The sequence below is a fragment of the Salvelinus alpinus genome, chromosome 20 (assembly GCF_045679555.1).
Source record: "Salvelinus alpinus chromosome 20, SLU_Salpinus.1, whole genome shotgun sequence".
Classification (NCBI taxonomy): Eukaryota; Metazoa; Chordata; class Actinopteri; order Salmoniformes; family Salmonidae; genus Salvelinus; species Salvelinus alpinus.
In genome coordinates this window covers 42,294,277-42,321,383 of record NC_092105.1, presented here as the reverse complement: position 1 = coordinate 42,321,383, position 27,107 = coordinate 42,294,277, and the positions used below count along the sequence as shown (strand labels likewise).

Genomic DNA, 27,107 nt, shown 5'->3' with positions numbered 1-27,107 from the left:
AATGTCAGTTGGCTTTTCATAGTCCACTGTTGATATGGTCTCAAATGTTTTAAATGTCAGCAGTCAAGTTTTCAAGATATTGGACATAATGATGCAAAATAATTTAGCAAATGCATGTTGCGTTATGTGGCCAGTGACACTTTGGTTCTTGGTGGACTAATGATAAAAATACAGAAAGATTGTTTTTGAGTGTTTTCCTTAACCATTTGTGGGGGGAAATGCAACACTGACCCAAGATCAGCGTCTACGGGCAACTTCACACTCCACTGGAATGGAAGGCGTAAACACTTCCCCTTTGTAGCTTACCAACGGACTGATGTGGTTGTGAGCTAACGTTTTGCTGTCAGGTATGTTTTTGTTGTTGTAATGTTTGTGAGTATCAGCAGTTTACTGCCTGTCTCCCTCCACTCACCCAGGCTGCTGTGACTGTGAGACAGGGTATGATGAAAGCAAGAGTTTGTGGCCACATCCCAAAGGGCACCCTATTCCTTATATAGGGCACTATTTTGACCAGAGCCTTATGGTCCACCCCTATAGGCCCTGGTCAAAAGTAGGGCACTATAAAGGAAATAGGGTGGCATTTGGGATGTACAGTTATGCCACTTCATCTGCCATGGCTCAGTGGAGCACACCTCTCCTAGCTTCCTCTTTTAATTGCCTGCGCCTCGTTGGCATGTAGATCGCCCTCCCCTAATTCCAGTGGTGTAAGGTACTTTTTCTTGCCACTGTAGGTATGTGAACCCTTTGGGATTACCTGGATTTCTGCATAAATTGGTCATCAAATTTGATCTGATCTTCATCTAAGTCACAACAATAGGCAAACAGTTTGCTTAAACTAATAACACACACAAATTATCGTATTTGTCTTGTCTATATTGAATATATAATTTAAACATTCACATTTAAACATTGGGGAAAGTATGTGAACCCCTAGGCTAATGACTTCTCCAAAAGCTAATTGGAGTCAGGAGTCAGCTAACCAGGAATCCAATCAATGAGATAAGATTGGAGATGTTGGTTAGAGCTGCCTTGCCCTATAAAAAACACTCACAAAATTAGAATTTGCTATTCACAAGACGCATTGCCTGATGTGAACCATACCTCAAACAAAATAAATCTCAGAAGACCTAAGATTAAGAATTGTTGACTTGCATAAAGCAGGAAAGGGTTACAAAAGTATCTCTTAAAGCCTTGATGTTCATCAGTCCACGGTAAGACAAATTGTCTATAAATGAAGAAAGTCCAGCACTGTCGCTACTCTCCCTAGGATTGGCCGTCCTGCAAAGATGACTGCAAGAGCACAGTACAGAATGCTCAATTAGGTTAAGAAGAATCCTCGCTACTCGCAAAATATTCTGTGGACAGATGAAACTACAGTTTAGTTGTTTGGAAGGAACACAACACTATGTGTGGAGAAGAAAAGGCACAGCTCACCAACATCAAAACCTCATCCCAACTGTAAAGTATGGTGGAGGGAGCATCATGGTTTGGGGCTGCTTTGCTGCCTCGGCCTGGACAGCTTGCTATCATCGACGGAAAAATGAATTCCTAAGTTTATCAAGACATTTTTCAGGAGAATGTTAGGCAATCTGTACGCCAATCAGAAGTTGGGTGATGCAACAGGACAACGACCCAAAACACAGTAAATCAACAACAAAATGGCTTCAACAGAAGAAAATACGCCTTCTGGAGTGGACCAGTCAGAGTCCTGACCTCAACCTGATTGAGATGCTGTGGCATGATCTCAAGAGAGCAGTTCACACCAGACATCCCAAGAATATTGCTGAACTGAAACAGTTCTGTAAAGAGGAATGGTCCAATATTCCTCCTGACCGTTGTGCAGGTCTGATCCGCAACTACAGAAAACGGTTGGTGGAGGTTATTGCTGCCAAAGGATGGTCAACCAGTTATTAAATCCAAGGGTTCACATACTTTCCCCACGCTGCACTGTGAATGTTTACACGGTGTGTTCAATAAAGGTATGAAAACGTTTAATTGTTTGTGTTATTAGTTTAAGCAGACTGTGTTTGTCTATTGTTGTGACCTAGATGAAGATCAGATCAAATTTTATGACCAATTTTTATACACAAATCAAGGTATTTCCAAAGGGTTCACATTTTTTTCTTGCCACTAAGTAAAAATACTTTAAAGTACTAAAGTAGGTTTTTTGGGTGTCTGTACTTTACTTTACCATTCATATTTTTGACTACTTTATTCACTACATTCCAAAAGAAAATTTTATTTTTACTCCATACATTTTCACTGCCATTCAAAAGTACTCAAATAGTCCAATTCACACACTGATCAAGAGAACATCCCTGGTCATCTCTACTGCCTCTGATCTGGCGGACTCACTAAACACATGCGTCGTTTGTAAATGATGTCTGAGTGTTGATGTGCCCCTGGCTATCTGTAAATTAAAAAATAAAATAATAATTGTGCCTGCTGGTTTGCTTAATACAAGGAATTTGATACTTAAGTATATTTTAGCAATTACATTTTCTTTTGATACTTAAGTATATTTAAAACCAAATACTTTTACTCAAGTAGTATTTTACTGGGGGGGCTTTCACTTTTACTTGAGTCATGTTCTGTTAAGGTATCTTTACTTTTACTCAAGTATGACAATTAGGTACTTTTTCCACCACTGCCTAATTCTATAAGATCCAATCAGCGAAATGGCAACAGCAGCTGGGTCGTCCCATGCTTTCTGTCGCAGTTTTAGTAATTTATTTTTAAATCATCACTATGTCTAATAAATCAGTGTGTGTGTTTATTTAATGAAAATAACTAATAATTTATTTATTTCCTGAGCCTTCTTTGGCCATTGCTCAGCCCTGATTGGTTGATTAGGATGGTCTAGAGCCCACGCCCTTACCCAGATGAACAGTCATTGGTTTATTATAATAGGATCACATTGTGAGGTCATGATGTGGGCCAAAAGTTCCATCCCACCTGATCAGGCTGAAATTCCAGATTTTTTTCCCGAACAGCTCTTACACAAAAAGGGCATTATCATTTTCACAATTTCAGTGTGTCATTTCGACCTCCTAGTGTGGAAATATTATTTACAAAAACAGGAAAATCACGTTTTTATCTGCATACTGCCCCTTTATGTTATAATCAATTAAGTGCCCTTTAATATAGACCTCATGGAGAATTCAATAAATCTCTTTTTTAATATGAATAAAGACTTGTTAAAGTGCCAAAATTCAGCATTTTGACATGTACCCTATGTGACTTCCAGGAAGATTTTAACCCACTAAACCTCCAGTTTTCAACATTATTGTAAAGCCCTATTTATTTCTGTTGCTTTGACTGAGTCATTTCTTAAGATTGATATTTATTTCCTGTGATTAGTGAACACATTTTAAGGTAAAAAAACCTGTCCGTCATTTTAAGGTCAACCCTGTTACGTGAACTGAACTCTCATTTTAACAAGGTGAAACTATTCGTTAAAAAAAATGTATCTAAAGAAACAGTGAACATCTAATAGTCAAATCATCGTGTAAAAGCAGGTGAGCTGGTTCTAATCTTTTTGGCCATTTTCTGGTGTTTCGTGGTGGAAAACAGAGCGGATCAAGCACAACACGTCAACCCTGTTACCCATAAATAGGCTAGAAACGTTTTCAATTACTTCCTGTTGCACACAACAAGCTTCCATTTCCCCTGTCACAATGGGATTTATGGCTGATTTAAGATGAAATCATCAACCCTCTTACTCTATTTGGCACTTTTAAAAGAATCTTACAATAGTACTTTTTCTATTCAACCTCTTTGATGAGAACATATTTTTTTAACATGTGCTCTTTCTGACAGAATGTTAAAATTAGGTGAAATCAAATGTTTTTTTTCCCACCAAGTTGCACATCTCAAAAGGCAACAAACTGGTGGAATGAGCCAGGTGCATGGCAATAATAACCCGCTAGATATTTCCTTGGAAAGCATAAGGGTGGGAACCCTGCTTTTAGGTCCAGCGCTCACACAAGTCTTCTAGATGGCTTGATTTATTAGAAATGACCTGTAAATTGCTCTGTTTGAAATGTCCTTTTCTAATTGTAGCTGGCTGGTCCAGGTGGCTATTAGTTAAAGCTTTTGCAGGTTTGGACTTGGTGTGCCTGTGTTTAGTGCTGCTCTGCTTTGAGGCCCCCCCCCCCCCCCTATAATCATGTTGAAGTGGCTGAGGTATACTATAGCGGAGAAACTTGGGGCCTAGTTTTATGGCCTCTTACAGACGGAGGGTGCATCCCAAATGGCACCCTATTCCCTACATATTGCAGAAAGTTTATCCAGAGCCAAATAGGATCTACTGTATGTACTTTGCGCCCTGGCCAAATGTAGTACACTACACAGAGGGTAAGGTGCCCACTTGGGACACTACAACAGAGTGGCTCTCTGGTTGGCTTCAGTTGAAGTGGCCTCATCCGTTAAGCCCTGACCCTCCTGCCTCAGCACTTTCCCAGGCCCATCATTGGGATGGCTGCCTCTAGTCTCTGGCATCAGTTTGAGCTATCTGCCTGCCCACTTCTCCACTGATCCAGGACCAGGCACCACTGACCCCACCATCCATCACACTCCCCACCTATGGGTCCACTTGGCTCTGCAGTACCAGCATGCTCAGCTTGCGTCCAAAATGGCACCCTACTCCCTACGTAGTACACTGCTTTTGACCAGGGAATAGTAGTGCACTGTATAGGGAATAGGGTGCCATTTGGGGCGTAGCCTCCGTGTTTGTCTGAAGGCCGTAATGTGTTTTAACATGGACTCTGTCAGGCCACCAAGCTTTATACCTCCTTATTCTTGGGAGACAACGGTCCCTTTATTGCTGAGGAAATATCCACCAAATATCCATCAGCACGCAGTAGTAACTCAGAACAGGCAGATCCGTTTATGTGTGCATCCATCCGTATTTGCACACGTCCGTCTGTCCACGTATGTGTGTGTACACGTGTCCTGCTTGCCTGTTTGTCTGTTTTATTATCGGTGGGGCATTAGTATTTTTGCTCAGAGATCAATAGTTTTTTTCTATTTACTTTAGTAGCAGAGCTAGCAGCTTGTCTTCAGCCTCAGAGCCTATCAGACCCCATCAGGATGGATGGCCAAGCCTGACCTTTTCCGTTTATTCGCAAAGTGTGTTTCTCAAGGACCGGCGAGGATGAAAAATAACCGACACAACCTCAGGGAAAAGGATGATCCTCCTCGTTGTCTGTCGTGGGTGTAAAGATCACCTGTCACGAAGGCCTCTTCTGCAACTAGAGAGGAGAAGCAGCCATTTTGAATAGTATTTAAATGCTTGGTTGTAGCCATGTTATTTGTATGTTGGCATATGCTGCACTGGCCACAATTACCGATCTATGAATTCTCTGGTTGCATCTGAACTGACAATGTTCTTTTAATTTCATGTTTGTGATTTGTTGGTGTGCATCCCAAATGGCACCTTATATAGTGCACTACTTTGGGCCAGAGGCCTATTTCAGGCACACCTTTATCTCAAGCACAAGTGAAATAGGGCCATTTATAAGCATTCGGAGGATGTCTGCTGGATATCTTCTATATGAATTTAAACAAGTGTCCTGTTGAGAACATTCCCTTTCTGTCTTATATTTGTCCATGTATCTAAGACCTTCTCTCTCTTTTTGTCTTTCAGCTCGTCTGAGAAGTCCCTCCCCTGGAGATCTGCAGGTACGGTCTGATCATCCTTCCCTACACCATGTTTGACACATTCCCTATTCCCTTTATAGTGCACACATTTTGACCAGGACATAAAGGCCTCTGGTCAAAAGTAGTGCACAATATAGTGAAACGGGTGCCATTTATGACACAAAGTCCATGTCACCATACACTGATTGATATTCTTGTGAATCATTGCAAACCATACCAGGCCATGGATGCAGTGCATTCAGAAATTATTCAGACCCCTTCACTTTTTCCAAATGTTATGTTACAGCCTTATTCTAAAATTGATAAAATAGTTTTTCTCATCAATCTACACACAATACCCCATAATGACAAGGCAAAAACTATTTTTTTTTAGACAATTTATAATTAAAGGAAAACTGAAATCACATTTACGTATTCAGACCTTTTACTCAGTACTTTGTTGAAGCACCTTTGGCAGTGATTACAGCCTCGAGTCTTCTTGGATATGACGCTACAAGCTTGGCACAACTGTATTTGAGAAGTTTCTCCCATTCTCCTCTCAAGCTAAGGTTGGATGGGGAGCGTCGCTGCACAGCTATTTTCAGGTCTCCAGAGATGTTCGATCGGGTTCAAGTCCGAGCTCTGGCTGGGCCACTCAAGGACATTCAGAGACTTGTCCCATCGGGTTCTTGGTCACCTCCCAGACCAAGGCCCTTCTCCCCCGATTGCTCAGTTTGGCCGGGCGGCCAACTCTAGGAAGAGTCTAGTGGTTCCAAACTTCCATTTAAGAATGATGGAAGCCACTGTGTTCTTGGGGACCTTTAATGCTGCAGATATTTTTTGGTACCTTTCCCCAGATCTGTGCCTCGACACAGTCCTGTCTCGGAGCTCTACGGACAATTCCTTCGATCTCATGGCTTGGTTTTTGCTCTGACATGCACTGTCAAATGTGGGACCTTATATAGACAGGTGTACACCTTTCCAAATCATGTCCAATCAATTGAATGTACAACAGGTGGACTCCAAGTTGTAGAAACATCTCCAGGATGATCAATGGAAACAGGATGCACCTGAGCTAAATTTCAGAGTCTCATAGCAAAGGGTCTGAATACTTATGTAAATAAGGTATTTCTGTTTTTTAAAATAAATTAGCAACAATTAGCAAAACCTTTTTCACTTTGTCATTATGGGATATTGTTTGTAGATTGATAATTTTCCGTTATTTAATCCATTTTAGAATAAGGCTGTAATGTAACAAAATGTGGAAAACGTCAAGGGGTCTGAATACTTTCTTAATGCACTGTATACACAGTTTATTAGGGACACCACCACTTTCACGAAATTGATCGTTCCTGCAGACAATGAGTCAGGTGGCCGTGGCTTATATAAAAGCAGGGCATCGATGCATTCAGTTACTGTTCGATTGAACGTTAGAATGGGAAAAACGAGTGACCTAAGCGACTTTGAGCGTGGTATGTTTGTTGGTGCCAGGCGCGCCGGATCCATTATCTCAGAAACGGGCGCCCTCCTGGGCTTGGGATTTTCACGTGAGACAGTGTCTAGGGTTTACCGAGTATAATGCGACAAACAAAGAAATATCCAGTCAGCGGCAGTCCTGTGGGCGAAAACAGCTTGTTGATGAGAGATCAAAGGAGAATGGCAAGAATTGTGCAAGCTAACAGGCGGGACAAATAACAGCGCCGTACAACAGTGGTGTGCAGAACGACATCTCGGAACGCACAACTCGAAGATCCTTGTCATGAATGGGCTATTGCAGCCTCCGGGTTCCATTCGTACAAAGTGAAAACAAGAAAACGCGGCTCCAGTGGGCACGCGATCACCAGCACTGGACAATTGAGGAGTGTAACATTGCGTGGAACATGACAGCGAGTTCAGTTTATTTTAGTGGCCTGCGAAGTCCTCAGACCTCGACCCAATATAGCACCTTTTGAGGTGAGATGGAACGGTCTGTTGAATGTACCGCCATCCAATCTGTAGCAAACTGCGTGATGCCATCGCGTCAGCATGGACCAACATCCCTGTGGAACGTTTCCTACACCTTGTAGAATGCGCCAAAGAATTCAGGCTGTTCTGGAGACAGTGGGACCCGGTACTAGATGGGCTCCTTCAATGAATGACAGAATATCTCCCATTTGGTTAAATCGAGTTGATGATTATACAGATGGCTCATGAATAATGAATGAATAACGGAGAGATGAAGAGAGGTAATAGGTATGTTAAATAAATATTCCTGTCTACTCATACCGTTTTGTTGATCATGCATTCTCTCTCTCACTATATTGACAGCAATACGAGACAGAGTGGGGAAATGTTATAGCTGTTCTTTGACATGCATAGGCGAGTGGAGTCCTTTGATAAGGCATCGAATGGATTACAGAATAAAGTTAGGAATTTTCATGCGAGACAGTCAGGATTTTGCGTCCCAGTGGGATTCGGCCCGGTTAGGGAAATGGCCTGGGCTTTAGGACAGGAGAAGATATATTTCCTCTCATGCCTCTCTGAATTGTTATCAGACTTCATGTCTGTGACAGATGCCTATGTTGTGAATTGTGCATTGGCCTATCAAATTTGCCACTGTCTGAAGATTCACAATAACGGCTCAGAGGCACATGCTATTTTATAGGCTATACAGTGGCGGTTTCCTGTTGGGTTTATTAACTGCATTCAGGTCACGTGTAAATGTTGTAATTTACGGGGGTCATTTCATTATTTCGGGAAACGTAAAGAGTGTTCCCGGGACAGTCCCAGGATCCCAGATACCCACGTTAATCCCTATTACTGACTGACTTGATTCTTCTGGCACATTTCAGATTCAATATTTCTCTTTAGCTACTCCCACTCAGACCGTAACACTTTCCCTCCACTCCAGCTCTGTTTGTTTAGCACGGATCCTTGTAGGACCACAGTTACTCTGCTGCTGCTCAAATTGATAATGAAGTCCATTTTACTAATGTATTTGAAAGCTTATTAATTGTGTAATGGAACGAAGTGAATCGCTGCAGTCATTAATATTGTATTGTGGTTCTTGTCAGACTGACCCTACGGGGTATGTGCACTGTTACATTGCTTGTCTCGGTATTGTTTGGAATTTTCCACTTGTTCCAGTTGGTTCACTGCTGATAAGCCCGACTAGCAGACGGACACAGTAAGGACAAGGACATGAGTTCCAAATGGCACCCTATTCCATAAAGTGCACTACGTTTGACCAGGGCAAATAGGCGCCCATAGAGCCTATTTTGTATAAATATTGATTTCCTCATTGTAGATGAGAAATCATCGTTAGCCACAGTAATGTATTTTTCTAATCCAAATATGAAACAGAAATGAATGCTGTTGTAGATATTAAGTGAGAGGCTGCCTGTCTGTGGAAGAGGAGAGGTTGATGTTCCTCCATTTATAATCAGCTGTCTAGCCATAATGGGCAGAGTTCATATACAGGTCATTATTTTGTCACCCTTGGCACTCCTCAACTACTTATTACGTTAAGAGGTTGCATCCCAATTGGCACCCTATTCCCTATATAGTGCGCTACTGTTGGCCAGAGTCCGATGGGGGCTCTATGGGGCCTGGTCAAAAAGTTGTGCATTATAGGAAGTAGGTTGCCTGTGACTGTGCTGTCCACATTCACGAGGTTAAAGAAAGCCTCTCTCTCCACAGTAACACTTCCTCTCGAAATCCACAGGCTGGCAACGGTCGGACCTGCCGGGGGCCCGGGAGGGCAATAAGCAGCCCAGCCAGACATAGTCATTACCCTTTACAGCAGCACACTGCAGCTAATTTCACTCCAATCACACTCTCTCACCCACAACACTCTACGGCTGCATTCCCAAATTGCACCCTAAACCTGTATAGTGCACTACTTTTAACCAGAGCCCTGGTTAAAAGTAGTGTACTAAATAGGGAATAGGGTGGCCTTTGTGACGCACCTACACTTTAATACCACTGTTCTGGAGGAGGGATGTAACACTCTTTCATTGTGTACCGTCTCATTTCTCAAACGGGGTCAAGGCTCTGTAGCGATGCCCTGAGGGCAGAAATGTCACATAAAGCTCCAGTCACTGTCTACCTGAAAAGTTACTCCTAATATGCTATGAGGAGCAGGAGGGATGGGTGAAGCTTTGTTTTAGTTGTTTATGGGGAATAAAGTTGCTGTTTGGTCAGAAGTGACACCCCATTCAGATCATTTGCCATTTTTCTGTAAATACTGCTTTTAACGATTTAGTTTATCCTGTGCATGAATTTTTCATGATTTCTTTTTTCTTCTTCTCTGACCCCCCCCCCCCCCCCCCCCCCTCCCCCGTCACGATGGAAATCAGTCACACGGCAAACGTGGCCTTTTGAAAGATTTAAGTGTCCGCCGCGCCGCACACAGTGGGCTAGCGAAAATCAAGTCAACCATAATAATTGCAGCAGCAGAATTTGAGGTGCCGTAGCTGCAGTCAACTCATGCAACTAGAGGCGGCGGAGACGGCGGACTCCTGGCAAAGAAATAGGTTACTGAGACACTTACAAGCCAGAAAGGAACAGCAGAGTGGCTCCTCCATGGAATACAGCCTCCCCCTCATCCATATGCCAGCCAACAATGCCCCTCCCTCCGGTTCTGACTGGCTAGCTATTCAGTTCTGACATCCCATTGTTGCAGCTATTGCAGTGGAGCTCATTCACGCAGGTCACACTTAACTCGATTTTGATTGTGGAGCAACATTGTGCAGCAGCTTATGAGAGACATTACTGTGGTAATTCCTCCTCGTTGCCTCACTGGCTGTTCTCATGGGCTGTGACCTAAATGGCACCCTATTCACTACACTACACTATTCAATACAGGGCACTACTTTTGGCCAAAGCCATGGCTCTATATAGCGACTAGTGTGCCATGTAGGTCACAGCCGGGAAATGTTAGTTTGGAAACGGTTTTGACAAGGGGATTTTCATCAGTGTCCTGGCACAGCAAAATAGGAGCGTCACAAATTTCTCTCCTATGAGTCAGTATGACAATAAACTTAATTTACACGAGTGTGGAATTTGTTATTGCATCGACGCAAAATCCTTTAACTTCTACATCTCCTATCTCTTAGATATACACCGAGTGAACAAAACATTAAGAACAACTTCCTAATATTGAATTGTACAAAAGTGTTCCACAGGGGGTGAAGTTGGCTGGATGTCTTGGGCGGTGGACCATTCTTGATACACACAGGAAACTGTTGAGCGTGAAAAACCCAGCATCGTTGCAGTTCTTGACACAAACTGGTGCGCCTGGCACCTACTACCATTCCCTGTTCAAAGGCACTTAAATATTTTGTCTTGCTGATTCACCCTCTGAATGGCACACATGCACAATCCATGTCTCAATTGTCTCAAAGCTTAAATATCCTTCTTTAACATGTCTCCTCCTCTTCATCTACACTGATTGGAAGTTGCTTTAACAGGTGACATCAATAAGGGATCATAGCTTTCACCTGGATAGTCTGTGTCATGGAAAGAGCAGGTGTTCTAAATGTTTTGTGTACTCAGTGTATTTTTCCCATTTATACATTTGCCATTTATCAGACACTTTTATCGAAAATGTCTAACAGTACTGTGTACATACTGCATACATTTTGTATGGGTGATCCCAGCGGGAATTGAACCCACGATCCTGACGTTGCAAACGCCATGATATACCAAATAAGCGACACAGGTAACACTGACTTTGTCCTCCCTTTCTTTCCCAGATGCCTCGACCTCGCGGGACACCAAGTCTCGAGTGACAGACACCTTTCAGTCGCCCACCTACCGCCTCCGAACGGAGCAGGAGCAGGTGGCCCTGTACTCCCCAGAGCAGACCTCGCTCCATGAAAGTGAGGGTCTGTTACTAATGCAGCCCCTCTGTTCGACACTCTCTCTCTCTCCCTCCCCCGGCAAGGCTGTGCCACTCTCTCTCTCTCAGCCCCACCAGAGTCGGAGCCTTTTAATGATGCTTTGAAGTGTTCTGCTCGGCCTCAGAAGCACATGTGATGTGTATAGTTTTAATGAGCCAGAGTATGGCTCCAGTATGGAGGGTAGGGAGGTAGAAACGGCCACTCTGAGGTTATTAGTACTGTGTGGACTAGCTAAATGTCATGTAGTGCTTTAAGGACACTCACGCGGTCTCTCTCTCTCTCTCTCCTTCTGCTCGCTCTATTTCGCTCTCGTTCTGCTCTCTCTCCCTCCTTTCCTCTCTCCTTCTGTCTCTCAGGGTCTACAGGGAACTCCCGCAGCTCCACCCAGATGAACTCGTACTCGGACAGTGGCTACCAGGATGCCAGCAGCTACTACGGCAGCCAGAACCAGAATAATCTGCCCAAGACTGACCTGAGGATGCCGCACTCTTACCCGGGCACAGGCGGCACCTCTACCCTCCTGAGGAATGCCAGGGCCGAGGGCCAGGCCCAGGTCCAGGTACACTCACGGAGCTAGAGGACACACTGTCTGCAGCAGTCACGGCCATAGAGTTGGATAGAGGGCACACTGTCTGTGGAAGTCACGGCCCGAGTTGGATCTAGGGCAAACTGTCTGCAGCAATGACGACCATAGAGTTGGAAAGCGGACACACTGTCTGCATCAGTCACAACCATTGAGTAGGATAGACGTTTGCACTTGGCCACACTCGGACCGAAGCCAGTTTTAGCCCACTGTGACCGCATAGATAATGCCATTGAAGTAGCCATGGCAAAGATAGGAGATGAGCTCTCTAATACATCACTATGGTCATGATTAATATACTGACTGCCACAGAGCACACAGATGCTACTGCTGGCTGGGAGATGGGATGGAAGTTAGACAAAAGAGATAAATATATCCTATAATAGTCCCATAAGACACTAGACACTTTCTGTGAGGATGTAAAATATCACATCAAAAATATTTTACGCCTCTATTAAATGTGATGCTGAAATGTTTGGTGGTTGCTCAGTAGTTTTGTCCTCGTCTGTCCTGACAGGCCCCTGTGTTAACCGCCGCAGCGCCGGGTCGAGCCATGAGGAGGGTGAGCTCGGTGCCCTCCCGGACCCAGTCCCCGGCCTACGGCAGCAGTGTGTCCCCTTCCCGAGGCTCCCTAAGGGCCACCATGGGGAGTAACTACTGCTCACCCATTGTCACAGAGCCCAAACCCCTCTCCAGTATCTTCTCCACCACCCTGCCCTCAGCCCAGCGCGCTGGCTCCCCTTACAACACCCAGAAGAGTTCCCCCGCCGCCCTGCGCCGCATGGGCAGCGCCAACTCCCGCTCAGGCAGCGCCAGCCGCACCACTTCGCCATACCAGGCCCCGGCGTCCGCCTCGGGGCGCATGGGCTCCCCCTTAACAATGGTGGACGGCCCCTTACCCCTCACCCAGCAGCCAGGGGGGTCGGCGGCATTTCCGGGACGCTCCAGCATGACGGCCCAGCCCCAGCACTATGGCTCCACCCTGCCTCGCTCGTTGACCCACCACGATGCAGACCCCTACGGAGCTCAGAGCTATGACGTCTACGAGAGGATGATCCCACGGCCTGACAGCCTCACAGGTCAGCTCTTCTGTCTTCTCCTCCCTGCTACACACACACACACACACACACACACCCAGAAAGCTATCTAGAGTGGGTGTGCTCACTCTATCCAAGGGTCCACTCTCTCCAGAGATAACACATGCAGGGCAGGAGATACTGTCTGCTTCTCAAATGGCATCCTATTCCCTACAAGGTGCAATATTTCTGACCAGAGCTCTGCGAGACTACTGCCGCCTCTGCCTCCTTCACTCAGTGGTTAGTTGTTGAGCATATGCCACACATGGCGATAGCTAGTCTGTCACAGGAGCACAGGTCAACAATTTATGCCTGATAATAAGTAGATTAAGGTCGTCTCCCCGTAATCAGAGACAGACTCCAGTCTGTGGCTTTGCTGTCAAGCTTTTCCGTTGGCATGCTGTGGCACAAAGTGAGTCACTGCCCCCAACCTAGAGAGCCCTACTTTTGACCAGATCATTGTTGACCCTGGTCGGGCGCTGGTCACAAGTAGTGCACTATATAGGGAATAAGGTGCCATTTGGGACAAAAAGCCCATGTCTGTCTGTGGCATGGAACAGGGCCAGCCCCTGCCTCATGTAGACTCGCGTCCTTAACCACAGGCCACTGTTTGAAGGGAAACGCCGGAGGGTCTGGCAGGAGATCGATCGTTATGATCGTGGATGGTATGCATGTTTTCCAGCGACTCACACAGTTGGATGTATTGCCAGTGCACTTGAATACATGCAAATAGGCCTATATCCACTGAGAAAAACTATGTGCTAGAGGTACTAGATTAAGACTGGAGTTTCTTTAAGCAAATAGTGGAGCAGAAGAATAATTTACAAAGACTTTGTTTGTGTAGGTTATCTGATTTTATCCCAAGTACATAGATGATTTCCAGTTTTTTATAAATATTTCCACGCTATGAGGTTGGAATAATACTGTGGAATTGTGTAAATTATGATCATGCCTTTTAGTGTAAGAGCTGTTTGAAAAGACTGCCTGAAATTTCAGCGTGTTTTGGTGGGAAAGTTTTGGCCTGCTTGGTGACATCACCCGGCGGTAAATTAGTTAATAGTTGCAAACCTTTATGTCAATAACAGCTAGTTTTCTGTTTTCCCCTCTCCACTCAGACCTATTCCATTCAGTCCCAGAAAATTCTTGCTTGAGCAATTGCTCTTTGCTAAGAAGCTATTTTTGTTTCTTTAGGACCATTTTAATTGAAGACAATTACAGTAAGGTACTTAATTGTTACCAGAAATGATTTGATATTGAGATTGGATTTTGTTTCCCCTGTCAACTTCATTAAATTTGCAATGAGTCGTTAAGCAATGGGTGCAAGCATGCCTGCCTGCCTTCACCCTGAGATACAGAGAACATCAGTGTGCTCTGGTTGACAGCTCCTCTAAGTAATTCATATGTTGTGTGTTGATTGATAGATCTGTTGTCGTTTCTCTTTGCGGGTGTCAGCCATAGGAGTCTGACTTGACATTTCAATGCCGGTAAATATGAGCTGCTTGACAGGGAGTCTGAAGAAAGAATGGTAGAATAATGGTAGGCTTTTCTTCTTCCACTGCGTCAGAAGTGAGCATTTGTCACTCGTTTGTCGTTCCCGCCTGAGACGTGAGTGTTGGGCAGGGCGTGTTGTCTCTAATCTTCGGTCGGGTTTTTGTTCCTCTTCGGAGGAAAGAACACTGTGGTGCAAACAGTTTGAATGAAACGACGTTCTATAATTCCTCACGACAGGGATTCTGTTCTTGGTACAAAGCTGTATGGGAAACGAGGCCCAGCTGATTCAGAAAGTGTCAGAGGCGTGCTGTGTCCCGAATGGCACCCTATCCCCTACATAGTGCACTACCTTTGACCAGAGCCCTGGTCCTAGGGAGTACACTATATCTGGAATAGGGCGCCATTTGTTCTCCACACCAGAATAATTTTCTGATACTTTGAAGATTTCTTTTATGGATCATTGAGGTTTAATTGATTAGTCTTCCACTGAATGCTAGAAACCAAACATGCTTTCCCAATGCTTTTTGAAGAGAGTGGGAAATGATTCTTTGCTATTGTGGGCCAGCCACTTATCACTACAGTAAGAGTACTGGCTCAGCCTATGTTAATTTGTCCTCTTCCTTTCAGTCCAAGAACTCCTCCATTAGCTGTTTTTAGATATCTGCTCTAGATAAGAACGTAGGTAGATTATGAAAAATGGCTGCTATTCCAAGGCTAATTAAAGGAGGGGCTAATTACAAATGGTTGCTGTTTTCATAATGGGCTGCTTTGCGGATTGGTATTGAAATGTAGACAGGCAATTTACGGTACTAGGCCTATGACATTTTACTCAGGGCCTTCCGTTATTTACTGTATATACGGTCTATTTCCCGCCTTCAAACTAATATTCATATGACTTTGTTGTTTCTCTTTGTATTATTTCAGCTGTCCCAGTTAGTCCAGCAATATTTATCCAGGTTTTTATTGTGAAAAGGTTGATTTAATGTGTGTGTTTTTGACCAACATTTCCTGCTGCCATTGGATATCGACAGACCCGCTGGTCGATGATGACCTTCAAGGTGAATTCTAACTTCATCATGATTCACCTCCCCTCATAATGTGTTTGACTCTGAGGTGATGTTTCTCCTAGGCACAGATCTTGGATCAGCTGACCTTCCCCCAATCCTAACCTTAACCGTTAGTGGGGAAAATGCTAAACTGACCCAAGATCAGAGTTTAGGGGCAACTTCACTCTACTCCGTGGCTGTATTCTCATCAGTGTCTTAGCATGTGTGGGTACTACGTGTTACCTTTTTGTTCGTAGTATGATCATAATTTCCAACCTATTACCTTTTTACAAGCATTAAAACCCCATTCACATATGGGAGACGTTTAAAAGGCTATGGAGAAACGCCTACAAGTGTTGAGTTTGACTTGGTCTGGGAATTATGTCTGTGGTTTTCCCATTTCTTTCCCATTACATTCTTGAACTGTTGTAAATCAGGGCCCAATAATGATCATCTCTGCGAGGCCATTATATCACTGCAGGGCCCAGAGTCTCTCTCTCTCTCTCTCTCTCTCTTTGTGCATGATGGCCATACTCCACATCCTCTACGATGACTGATCTCATGGCTTTTTAAACCTCTTCTCTGAGATGCATAGTCTGTAGACACATTGGCCACTGTGGCCCGTCAAGCCCAATAGCGCTCTTCTGAATTCTGCTGTCTGCCTCTGTCCCAAACCCTCACGCCGCCTCTCACCTAGCTGTCCCCATAGAAACTAGCTGGCACAAAGTCACATACTGTATGTCCTTTGATGGCATCATTGCACAGCTCCTCTCCTCATCTGGGTCAGGATGACTGCCTGAATGACCCGTGGATTATGTCAGATGCTTGAGCAGCTGTAGTAGCAGTGACTGGGATGTTGACGTTCACATGCCCGCACTCATTGGCCTTCAGTTGGCAAATGCCAGCTGAAACCTGAGCCTGCAGATTGGCTGCAGCTCCCTCTCTCTCTGGCCAGATCCAGGCCACCATCCTCCCTCTCCCCTCCCTGCCCTCCCCCCCCAGCTCCAGCATTGGCAGGAAGTCATCTCTCTGCCGCAAAAAAAATTGGAAGATGAAATCAAAACGTCCCTGTAATTATGTCCGATGTCCATTTCAGAGCACTGGCGGAGAGCAAAGGGAAATGTGGATCAACAGCATTTTAGGCACGTGTGGCGCTCAGCCCACGCCTAGTAAGCCTTATGCTTTGGTTTACGGAAAGAGTGGTGTTTACTTATAGCCTGCTGATTTCCATGCGTAAGTTAGTAATCTTCTGCATGATCGAGAGCAGATCAGATTGTCTTAATGGATTTCGTCATATCTTACTACTATGTTGGGAAAAGGTTTAGCAAATTATTTTGGTTCAGGAATGTAAGTCCGCTGCATCCATTTTTTAAAAATGTTTGTTTCTGCAGAGTCAGTGTGCCAAATTGCCACCTCCCTCCAGCACGTCTAGCCAAGTGCAATCTGTTCGGGCCACGGGAGGAAGTGAAGGCAGCGTTAAATGAGTATAACACACCATGAATGTTCACCATTCCTATATTATTTTCAGAGACAATTCGTTGCTGCTTTAGAACCTGGCTGCTGCGTTTTTTTACCAGGGAGCAGAATAAAGGCACCGGGATTAGTGTGCGCTAAGGTTTATAATGGTACTGTTAGCGAGAGAATGGGGGAGAGGGCGGGGAGAGAGCCTGCAGAGGGGAGCGGGATGGATATGCATGGAAGCTCCTGTCTCTGGGAGAGGCCTTCCTCTCCTCCCTCTTCCCCCCCCCCCCCCCCTCCCTCTCTTCTCCTCTTCTCCCCTCAAGCTACGGTTCTACTGAAAGGCCTCATCATGTCCAACGGATTAAGTCGATTACTTGGCTGTGGCGGGCTGTGATGTGGTGTCCAACACCGGCTCGTTGATATTCCCCTTCTCTAATCAGAAACCTTTCAACAAGAGAAACCCAAGCGAATTACTGCCAAACGAAACGCCATTGTCTGAAGCGTTGCAGATTGACTATATGAGCCTGCGCCACTGCCTGGGATGTGTCACCACAGCAGCCCACATCAACCTCCCCAATGACAACCCACTGGGCACACCACGTCATTTCATCGTGGAAATGTGGGTAATATTTGGTTGAGACGTTGATCAATGAGATTTCAACCTTTTATTCACCCACTCAAAAACAGAGCCAGAAGTTTGTTGAATTCCCAAGGTGTTATCACTATGCTTTCAACCATCTAAAAGCACAACCAAATTCCAATGGAAAAACAATGTCTGATTTTTGGTTTAGTTGTCATCCAAATGTTTTATCACTGCACTTTCAACCATTTTAAAAGCACAACAAATACAATGTCTTTTTTTTATACAACAATTTAATGTTATCACTGATTTTATAGCAATTGTGAAGATCTCCACAGACCTGCGACCCTTGCGTGCTATCTTGAATATGCACGCTTTCTATGATTTAGATAAGACGTTTATAGTTAGTGTGCTAACCTCAAAATGTGGCAGTGGATGTGTTGCTCATTTTGAGGTTGAATAAATTCTGTTACATTAGTTTGTAAAAGAGCCTTAACTTTAGGCTACTTACTGTCTTACAATTGCGTTGACAACGCAACCAAATATCAACATTTTAAAGGATATCTAATGCTTGCATAGTTTAATCTGAGCTACTGGCTTAATCCTATTATTTAACTTTTATTTTTGGTTTAGTTTTAGACGAATTGCAAAAGTGATATTGTACTTGGTTGTCAACACAACCAAAAATCAACATTTTGAAGGAGATGTATCTTTTGTGCCACTGAATTAGTCTGGATTTAATTCCAGTTTGTCTACAAATGAATAATTGATATGTTGGATTCACGTCTTTGTCTCAACCAAGAATCAAAGTGAAAGAATAGGACTAAATCAAATCAAACGTTATGTAAAGTTTATGAACATTTTTATTTGTTTTAGTCCTATTCTTTAACTTAGATTTTTGGTTGAGATGGGAATCCAACATATAAATTATGAATTTGTAGATAAACTGGAATTAAGTCAGTGGCACAGTGTTGGATTCACGTCTCACAAAGAAAGACCTAGCAAAGCTGCAGCTGGCTCAAAACACGCCTTGCCCTTAACTGCACATACAGCACTAACATCAACAACATGCATGCCAGTCTTTTCTGGTTGTGTGTTGATCAGCGATTAACTGATTATCTTCTAGTTTTAATGAGAAGTGTTACTGTAATGAAACTTCCAGATTGTCTGCATAATCAAATAACATCCAACTCAGACACCAATACATACCCCACATGACATGCCACCAGGGGTCTCTTCACAGTCCTCCGGTTCGAAACGAATTCACTGCAACGCACAGTATTATACAGAGCCATGATCTCATGGAACTCCCTTCCATCTCCCATTACTCAAGCAAAAAGCAAAATTACCTTTAAAAAAACCAAACAATTAAAAACGTCTCATGGAACGACGGGGACTGTGAGGGGACACGCACTCACCAACACACTATAATTATTTGTATTTTTTTGTTGTATTTTAAATTTGTTTGACTGACCTTGTCTTATCAGTGTTTTGTTACTTGTCATGTTTTGTGTTTTTGTGGCCCCCAGGAAGAGTAGCAGCTTCTTCTGCTAAAGCTAATGGAGATCCAAATAAACAAATCTCAACCAAAAATCAAAGTTAAAGAATAGTACTAAATCTAATCAAATCAAACTTTAAATGCACTTTAAAAAAAGTTTGCTTTTGATTTAGTTCTATTTTTTTTCAACTTTGATTAGTTGATTTTTGGTTGAGGTGGAGATGTGAATCAGACAATGATTAACTTGATTCAATTTGAAATCAACCAAAGCTGTCCTTTTTTTGTTGAACCCTCCCACTGGGCAAAAACAGGTTGCGTCAATGTTGTTTCCACGTCATTTCCACACAAAAAACCTGGGATGTTGTATCAATGTAGAAAAGTTGATGACATTTTTCAAATCCAAATCAGTTAAGGGAATTTTGTATTTTTTTCACCCAACTTTTAAAAATGTTGGGTGGGGGGAGGCCTTCTACTCTTTTCTATTTTTACCAATGACCGGCCACTGGCATTAAACAAAGCATGTGTGTCCATGTATGCTTCTGATTCAACCATATACACATCAGCAACCACAGCTAATGAAGACACTGAAACCCTTAAAGAGTTGCAGTCTGTTTTGGAATGGGTGGCCAGTAATACACTGGTCCTGAACATCTCTAAAACTAATAGCATTGTATTTGGTACAAATACTTCCTTAAGTGTTAGACCTCAGCTGAATCTGGTAATGAATGTTATAGCTGTTGAACAAATTGAGGAGACTAAATTACTTGGCATGACCTTCGGTTGTAAACTGTCAAGGTCAAAACATATAGATTCAATGGTTGCAAAGATGGGGAGAGGTCTAGCCGTAATAAAGAGATGCTCTGCTTTTTTGACACCACACTCCAAAAAGCAAGTTCTGCAGGCTTTAGTTTTGTCTAATCTTGATTATTGTCCAGTCGTGTGGTCCAGTGCTGCAAGGAAAGATCTAGTTAAGCTGCAGCTGGCCCAGAACAGAGCGGCATGTTTCGCTCTTAATTGTAATCAGAGGGCTGATATAAATAATACGCATGCCAGTCTCTCTTGGCTAAGAGTTGAGGAGAGTCTGACTGCATCACTTCTTCTTTCTGTAAGAAACATTAATGTGTTGTAAATCCCAAATTGTTTGCATAGTCAACTTACACACAGCTCTGACACACACACACACTTATCCCACCAGACATGCCACCAGGGGTCTTTTCACAGTCCCCAAATCAAGAACAAATTCAAGAAAATGTACAGTATTTTATAGAGCCGTTATTGCATGGAACTTCCTTCCATATCATATTGCTCAAATGAACAGCAAACCTTGTTTCAAAAAACGGATAAAGCAACACCTCGTGACACAAAGCCTTTCCCCTATTAGACCTGGATAGTGTGTGTGTATGCATTGATATGTAGGCTACATGTGCCTTTATTTATTTTTTAAATGTAGTTCTATCCTTGAGCTGTTCTTGTCTATTGATATTCTGTGTTATGTAATTCTGTATTATGTTTCATGTTTTGTGTGAACCCCAGGAAGAGTAGCTGCTGCTTTTGCAACAGCTAATGGGGATCCTAATAAAATACCAAATACATTTAATTTGCTCTGTTAAACCTACCCTTTTGGAATGACTTCGATAGCAACAGTGAAGATATTTAGTTATTAAGAGATCTCTCTAATCATTCTCACGATAGTCACTGACTATTACCAATATGCTATGTCGACAAATGTCGAAGCTAAGCAGGGCTGGGCTTGGTTCAAACCCTGGATCTGAGACCAAACCCTCCAGTAGGTGGTACTGCCCAGCCTATTGTTTTTTTCTCATGGTGGATATAACGTTGGGGATCTGACATTGTTTCAAAGGTACAAATTCAACATATTTTATATCTGTTGAAAATTGGTTACAATGATGCCATAATCCTCTGGCTGATATTTCGCCCTTAAATCCAATGTATTTTCCATGTAGATTCCAAGTCATAATACGTTGACAAATTTACGTTGAAACAACGCTGATTTTGCCACTAGTTGCTTATTTTCACATCCTCTCTGATCTAATGTAGTAATATCCTTTCTACTAACCCCTGGAGAACTACAGTTTTAGCGGATTACATTATCTATGCTTATCATGTCCCCCCAGTAAGTTGTTTGAATAGGGTTTATTCTCCACTGGCTCGCCATTTAGCTGTTCATTAGTTAGTGTGCGAAGCTGGTGGTTATTCGGGGTCTTGCGGAAGCATCCCCCCCAGAGACGAAGCACCCCCCTGGCTCTCTCTCAACAGCTGACGGCACGCTGCGGATGCTCCAGAGGTCATGTTTATTTGGCACTGTTTCTGAGGGAGAGTAGGAAAGTGTACGGCTGCTGAGTGGTTATACCTGTGTCCCAAATGGCAACCTATTCCCTTTTTAGAGCGCTAGTTTTGACCAGGACCCATATGGCGTGTCATTTGGGACACAGCCTACAGCTGCCTTACTGGGCTTCAGCTCTCCCCGGAAAGACAAACGCTTCTATTTATTCATTTTCGCTGTTCTGAACTCTGATAAGAATCCCTCATTTATCTTATTAACGCATGACAGTGTTGAGCAGCTTGAGAGCCTCAGCTCGCCTAGCGGTGTTGGACCTAAGCCCAAAATAATCATGTTTGGGCTCTATTGAAGTGAGCGAAGTATGCAGTGAGTGCTCAGTGACTTGGCCACTGCAGTCTCTCTCTTGCACTGGGGAGTTGAGTCCCCTTGATGCAAGGTTAGGTCACATATCCACATGAGCCATGTGTATGGGATCTGTTACCCTGAAGCAGAGGGGACCAGAGGGTATCACGCTGTTAGGAGCTAAGGCTTGTGAGCTTTGGGCCGGCCGCGGCGGTAATAACTGCCGGCTGGATTTATACGCCTGGATGCGTAGTGGCAGATGCTGCTTTCCTGCCGTAGGCTCAGGATGCGTCCCAAATGGCACATTTAGTGCACTACTTTGGACCAGAACCTGGTCAAAAGTAGTACACTATAAAGTGAATAAGGTGCCATTTGGGACGCAGGCAGACATTGTTCCACATCCAGACCGACCAGACCTCCGTCAGTCAGCCGTGCTGGGCTGCGACTCCCCCAAATACTGTTGTCATCTGGTGTGAATTTCTAATTTGATTGACCTCATCGAGGCTTCCCCCTGGTAAATGAGCTTATGGTTAGGAGAACCCCCCCCCCCTTCTTTCCTCCATTTACAGAAACACACACACCTCCTGACATATGCTGGCTCAGCCGTGTGTTCTACTGGCCCATATATCCACTCACTCTCACTACAAAGCCTGATGGGGAAGGCAACGTCTAGCCTGTCAAGACGAGTTCCAAATGGCACCCTTTTATAGTGCGCTACATTTGGGATTCACACCCAGGTGTAGCCCTCAATTTATGATTATTTTATTTCCCCCAGTTTCGTGGTATCCAACTGGTAGTTAGTCTTGTCCCATCGCTGCAACTCCCGTACGGACTCGGGAGAGGCGACGGTTGAGAGCCGTGCGTCCTCCGAAACACGACCCTGCCAAGCCGCACTGCTTCTTGACACACTGCTTGCTTAACCCGGAAGCCAGCCACACCAATGTGTCGGAGGAAGCACTGTACACCTGGCAACCGTGTTAGCGTGCACTGCGCACTGGCCTGCCACAGGAGTCTCTAGTGCGCAATGGGACAAGGACCTCCCTGCCGGCCAAACCCTCCCCTAACCCAGACGACGCTAGGTCTCCCGGTCGCGGCCGGCTGCGACAGAGCCTGGATCGAACCAGGATCTCTAGTGGCACAGCTAGCACTGCATCGCATCGCCTTAGACCACTGCGCCACTCGGGAGGCCCTGCACTCAATGATACTGAATTCACTGCTGGGTGGTTTCAACAAGTAGTCAAGGCTTTGACCTATATTTCCCTATGTTTCCTCTACTAGGCCAGAGAGGTACTATGAGATACAGTGTGTACAAAACTCTTTCCATGACATAGACTGACCAGGTGAATCCAGGTCAAAGCTATGATCCCTTATTGATGTGACTTGTTAAATCCACTTCAATCAGTTTAGATGAATTAGGAGACAGGTTAAAGAAGGATATTTAAGCTTTGAGACATGGATTGTGTATTTTTGCCATTGAGAGGGTGAAATGGGCAAGACAAAATATTGAAGTGCCTTTGAACAGGGTATGGTAGTAGGTGCCAGGCCAGGCGCACCGATTTGTGTCATGATCAACAGTTTCCTGTGTGCATCAAGAGTGGTCCACCACCCAAAGGACATCCAGCCAACTTAACACAACTGTGGGAAGCATTGGCGTCAACATGGGCCAGCATCAATGTGGAATGCTTTTGACACCTTGTAGAGTCCATGCCCCGAATTGAGGGCAAAAGGAGACGCAACTCAATATTAGGAAGGTGTTCCTAATGGTTTATGTACAGTCTATATGGCTAAGTGTTATTTTTTCAGCTGAGAGCTGCAAAGAGAGCTTATTAACCCGTAAGAGTGTAAGCCCTCTCTAAGCCAGAAGAGGGGGGGTGGTTCTACTAAGCTATATGGAATAGTTTTTATTTTGCGTTACTGCTATTAGCCCATACAAACGCGTTGAATAACAGATTCACTACATAGAACAACAGATGCACTACATGACCAAAAGTATGTGGACACCTGCTCGTTACAAAATCATGGGCATTTAATATGGAGTTGTTCCCCCTTTGCTGCGATAACAGCCTCCACTCTTCTGGGAAGGATTTCCACTAGATTTTGGAACATTGCTGCGGGGACTTGCTTCCATTGAGCCATTAGCATTATTGAGGTCCGGCACTGACGTTCCAATCCATCCCAAAGGTGTTCAATGGGGTTGAGGTCAGGGCTCTGTGCAGGCCAATCAAGGTCTTCCACACCGATCTTGACAAACCATTTCTGTATGGACCTCACTTTGTGCACGGGGGCATTGTCATGCTGAAACAGGAAAGGACCTTCCCCAAACTGTTGCCACAAAGTTGGAAGCACAGAATTGTCTAGAATGTCATTGTATGCTGTAGCGTTAAGATTTCCCTTCACTGGAACTAAGCGGCCTTGCCGACCGTGAAAAACAGCCCCAGACCATTATTCCTCCTCCACCAAACTTTACAGTTGGTACTATTCATTCAGGCAGGTAGCGTTCTCCTGGCATCTGCCAAACCCAGATTCGTCCGCCAGACTGCCAGATGGTGAAGCATGATTCATCACTCCAGAGAACATGTTGCCACTTCTCCAGAGTCCAATGGCGGCGAGCTTTACACCCCTCCAGTCGACGATTGGCATTGTGCATGGTGACCTTAGGCTTGTGTGCGGCTGCTCGGCTATGGAAACCCATTTCATGAATCTCCCGACGAACATCTTGCCAACGTTGTTTCCAGAGGCAGTTTGGAACTCTGTAGTGAGTGTTGCAACCGAGGACAGATGATTTTTATGCGCTACGCGCTTCAGCACTCGGCGGTCCCATTCTGTGAGCTTGTGTGGCCTACCACTTTGAGGCTGAGCCATTTTTGCTCCTAGATGTTTCCACTTTACAATAACAGCACTTACAGTTGACAGGGGCAGCTCTAGCAGGGGGTTAAAAAGCTGGATCATTAAAAGAGAGAGCGGAGCAGAGAGCTGGGGGCGGTGCGGTTTGACAAACCGCATAAAGCTGCTGCCTTAGCGTTGCACAGAATTGGAAATGAGCCCTGAATTCATTTCAATTAAGTCAGTCTTTAGCAGCTTAACTGTCAAACTTCAGCACGGACAACATGACGTTTTTTATTCTGAGCTCTCGCTAGCAATTTGAGCGTGTCTGAATTATTGCAGTTGATCCCTAGCTAGCTAGCTGTGGTGTGTGCTGCTGTGTAGCAACTGTCACTGTGTGATGCTAATGGGGATTAGGGGTGACACACAGGAAGACACACGAGGCCGGTGGCAGTCTCTAACCCTGAGCCTGTACTACCGTCTGATACTGTGTCCCAAATGACACCCTATTCCTTATTAAGTGCATTACTTCTGAACAAGGCCCAATGGGCTCTGGTTAAGAACGAATGCACTAAAATTCGGGAATACGTTTCCATTCGGGACGCAGACTTATGCTTTCTGTCCCTTCAGGTATGCGGAGCTCGTACGCCAGTCAGCACAGCCAGCTGGGCCAGGACCTGAGGTCAGCCATGTCCCCTGACCGCCACATCACGCCCATCTACGAGGACAGGACCTTCCAGGGGCCCCTGTACCGTAGCCCCAACCACCACGACCCAGTGGACCTCAACAACTCCTCGCAGAGCGCCATCTACAGGAGTCCGTCAGGTAGAACACTAGACTGCTATGCTGTACACCACGTGTTAAACTCGTTCCACGGAGGGCTGAGTGTCTGCAGGTTTTCGCTCATCCTTTGCACTCGATTGATGAATTACGCTCACTGATTAGTAAGGAACTCACCTCACCTGGTTTTCTAAGTATTAATTGAAAGGGAAAACCCGAAAACCAGCAGAAACTAGACCCTCCATAGAATGAATTTGACAGCCCTGCTGTACACAATTGGTTTTCAAACCTCTCCTTGGGGACTCCCAGACGTTTCACAATTCAGTTGTAGCTCCGACCTAGCTCACCTGATTCACCTATTCAAGGGCTTAATGATTAGTTGACGAGTTGAATAGTGAACTTTAAAATGCATGGAACGGCTTGTGGGCCCAAGGAGAGGTTTGAAAAACACTGTTCTGCACTTCGTCTTAAGGCTGCAAAATTCAGGTAATTTTCTGAAAATGTCCAGGTTTACCACAAATCCTGGTTGGAGGATTTCCCTGCTTATTCCTTTCTTACTTATTCCAACTGTTGATTTCTCTAAAACTTTCCCAAAATGCCTAGGTTAACTTCATCTCAATGTCTAATGATGAGAACATTAATGCAAGCAGGATGGAACCAAGGCATCAATAAGCTGATTTGATCAGCAGCGTTAGTGAGAAACAGATGGGGATGTTGAAGAGAGAGAGAGCAGTCTTTTAAATCATTTAAAATGACTCCGTCATAGTTTAAACATAGCTGTTACATGGCTACTCCCCCTGCCTTTCCCACTCTAGCCCAGGTTCTCTCTCTTGCTCTCGTTCACTCTCGCTCTCTCACTGTCTCTCGCTCTCGCTCGCTCGCTCGCTCCCCTCCCCTTTCTCTTTTTCTCTCTTATGTGATCTCTCCTGGGAACACTTTGTCCAAGCCAGACAGCCATCCAGCCCAGCCAGACTGCCTGCCAGTCTGCCTATCTTGCCCTCCTTTCCTCCCTCCTTCATCAGAGATGGGTCTGAGACAGGGGAGAGGAAGGAGACAGGCATGGGCTGATACGCCAGCCACAAAGGAGTCAATTACCTGTGTGTCACACTCATAATGAGAAGAGGGATGAGGGGCCAGGGAACAGCAGCGTGTCCACACAGAGGCAGCGTCCCAAATGGCACCCTACTCCCTATTTTTAGTGCTTGACTTTTTGATTGCCCGGGGCCCAAAAGTAGGGCAATGCTATCCTTTGTCAAAAGTAGTGTACTTTATAGGTAATAGGGTTCTATTTGGGAGGTAGCCACAGCCACGACCAGCTGTGTTTGGATGTTAGAATTCTCTCCTCATCGCTCCTCCAGCACACAGCCATTTAGCATCCTCTTTACAGCAGACCTGAGATCCTCCTGGACTGATAAGTTCAGTAATAAATGGTATTGATGCTCAGAAGACTGCTCTTAGATAACGATTAGCTATATTGAGAGGAAGGCAAAAAAGGTTGTTTGGAGTCTTTACCAAAAATCATTTGAAATAAAAAATCTAATTTGATCCCCAAGCACTCTTTGTTATAGTGTGAAATTACATTTTAATGGACTTTTCCCCCAGC

The 27,107-nt window shown here is 44.5% G+C and overlaps 1 protein-coding gene across 7 annotated transcripts in view; it reads left to right on the top strand.

The window, feature by feature from the left end:
• Nucleotides 1-27,107, top strand: part of LOC139546934 (plakophilin-4-like) — a 123,795-nt gene that overhangs the window by 61,112 nt on the left and 35,576 nt on the right. For 4 of the 7 annotated variants that reach the window (XM_071355919.1, XM_071355917.1, XM_071355916.1 and 1 more), the window contains 5 exons: nt 5,648-5,682; nt 11,376-11,501; nt 11,879-12,081; nt 12,623-13,184; nt 25,355-25,549. In XM_071355919.1, the coding sequence (XP_071212020.1) occupies nt 5,648-5,682; nt 11,376-11,501; nt 11,879-12,081; nt 12,623-13,184; nt 25,355-25,549 (1,121 nt within the window). Of the gene's footprint in view, nt 1-5,647; nt 5,683-11,375; nt 11,502-11,878; nt 12,082-12,622; nt 13,185-15,703; nt 15,731-25,354; nt 25,550-27,107 lie in introns of all 7 variants that reach the window. The other 3 variants (XM_071355915.1, XM_071355918.1, XM_071355914.1) reach the window with 1 other exon arrangement.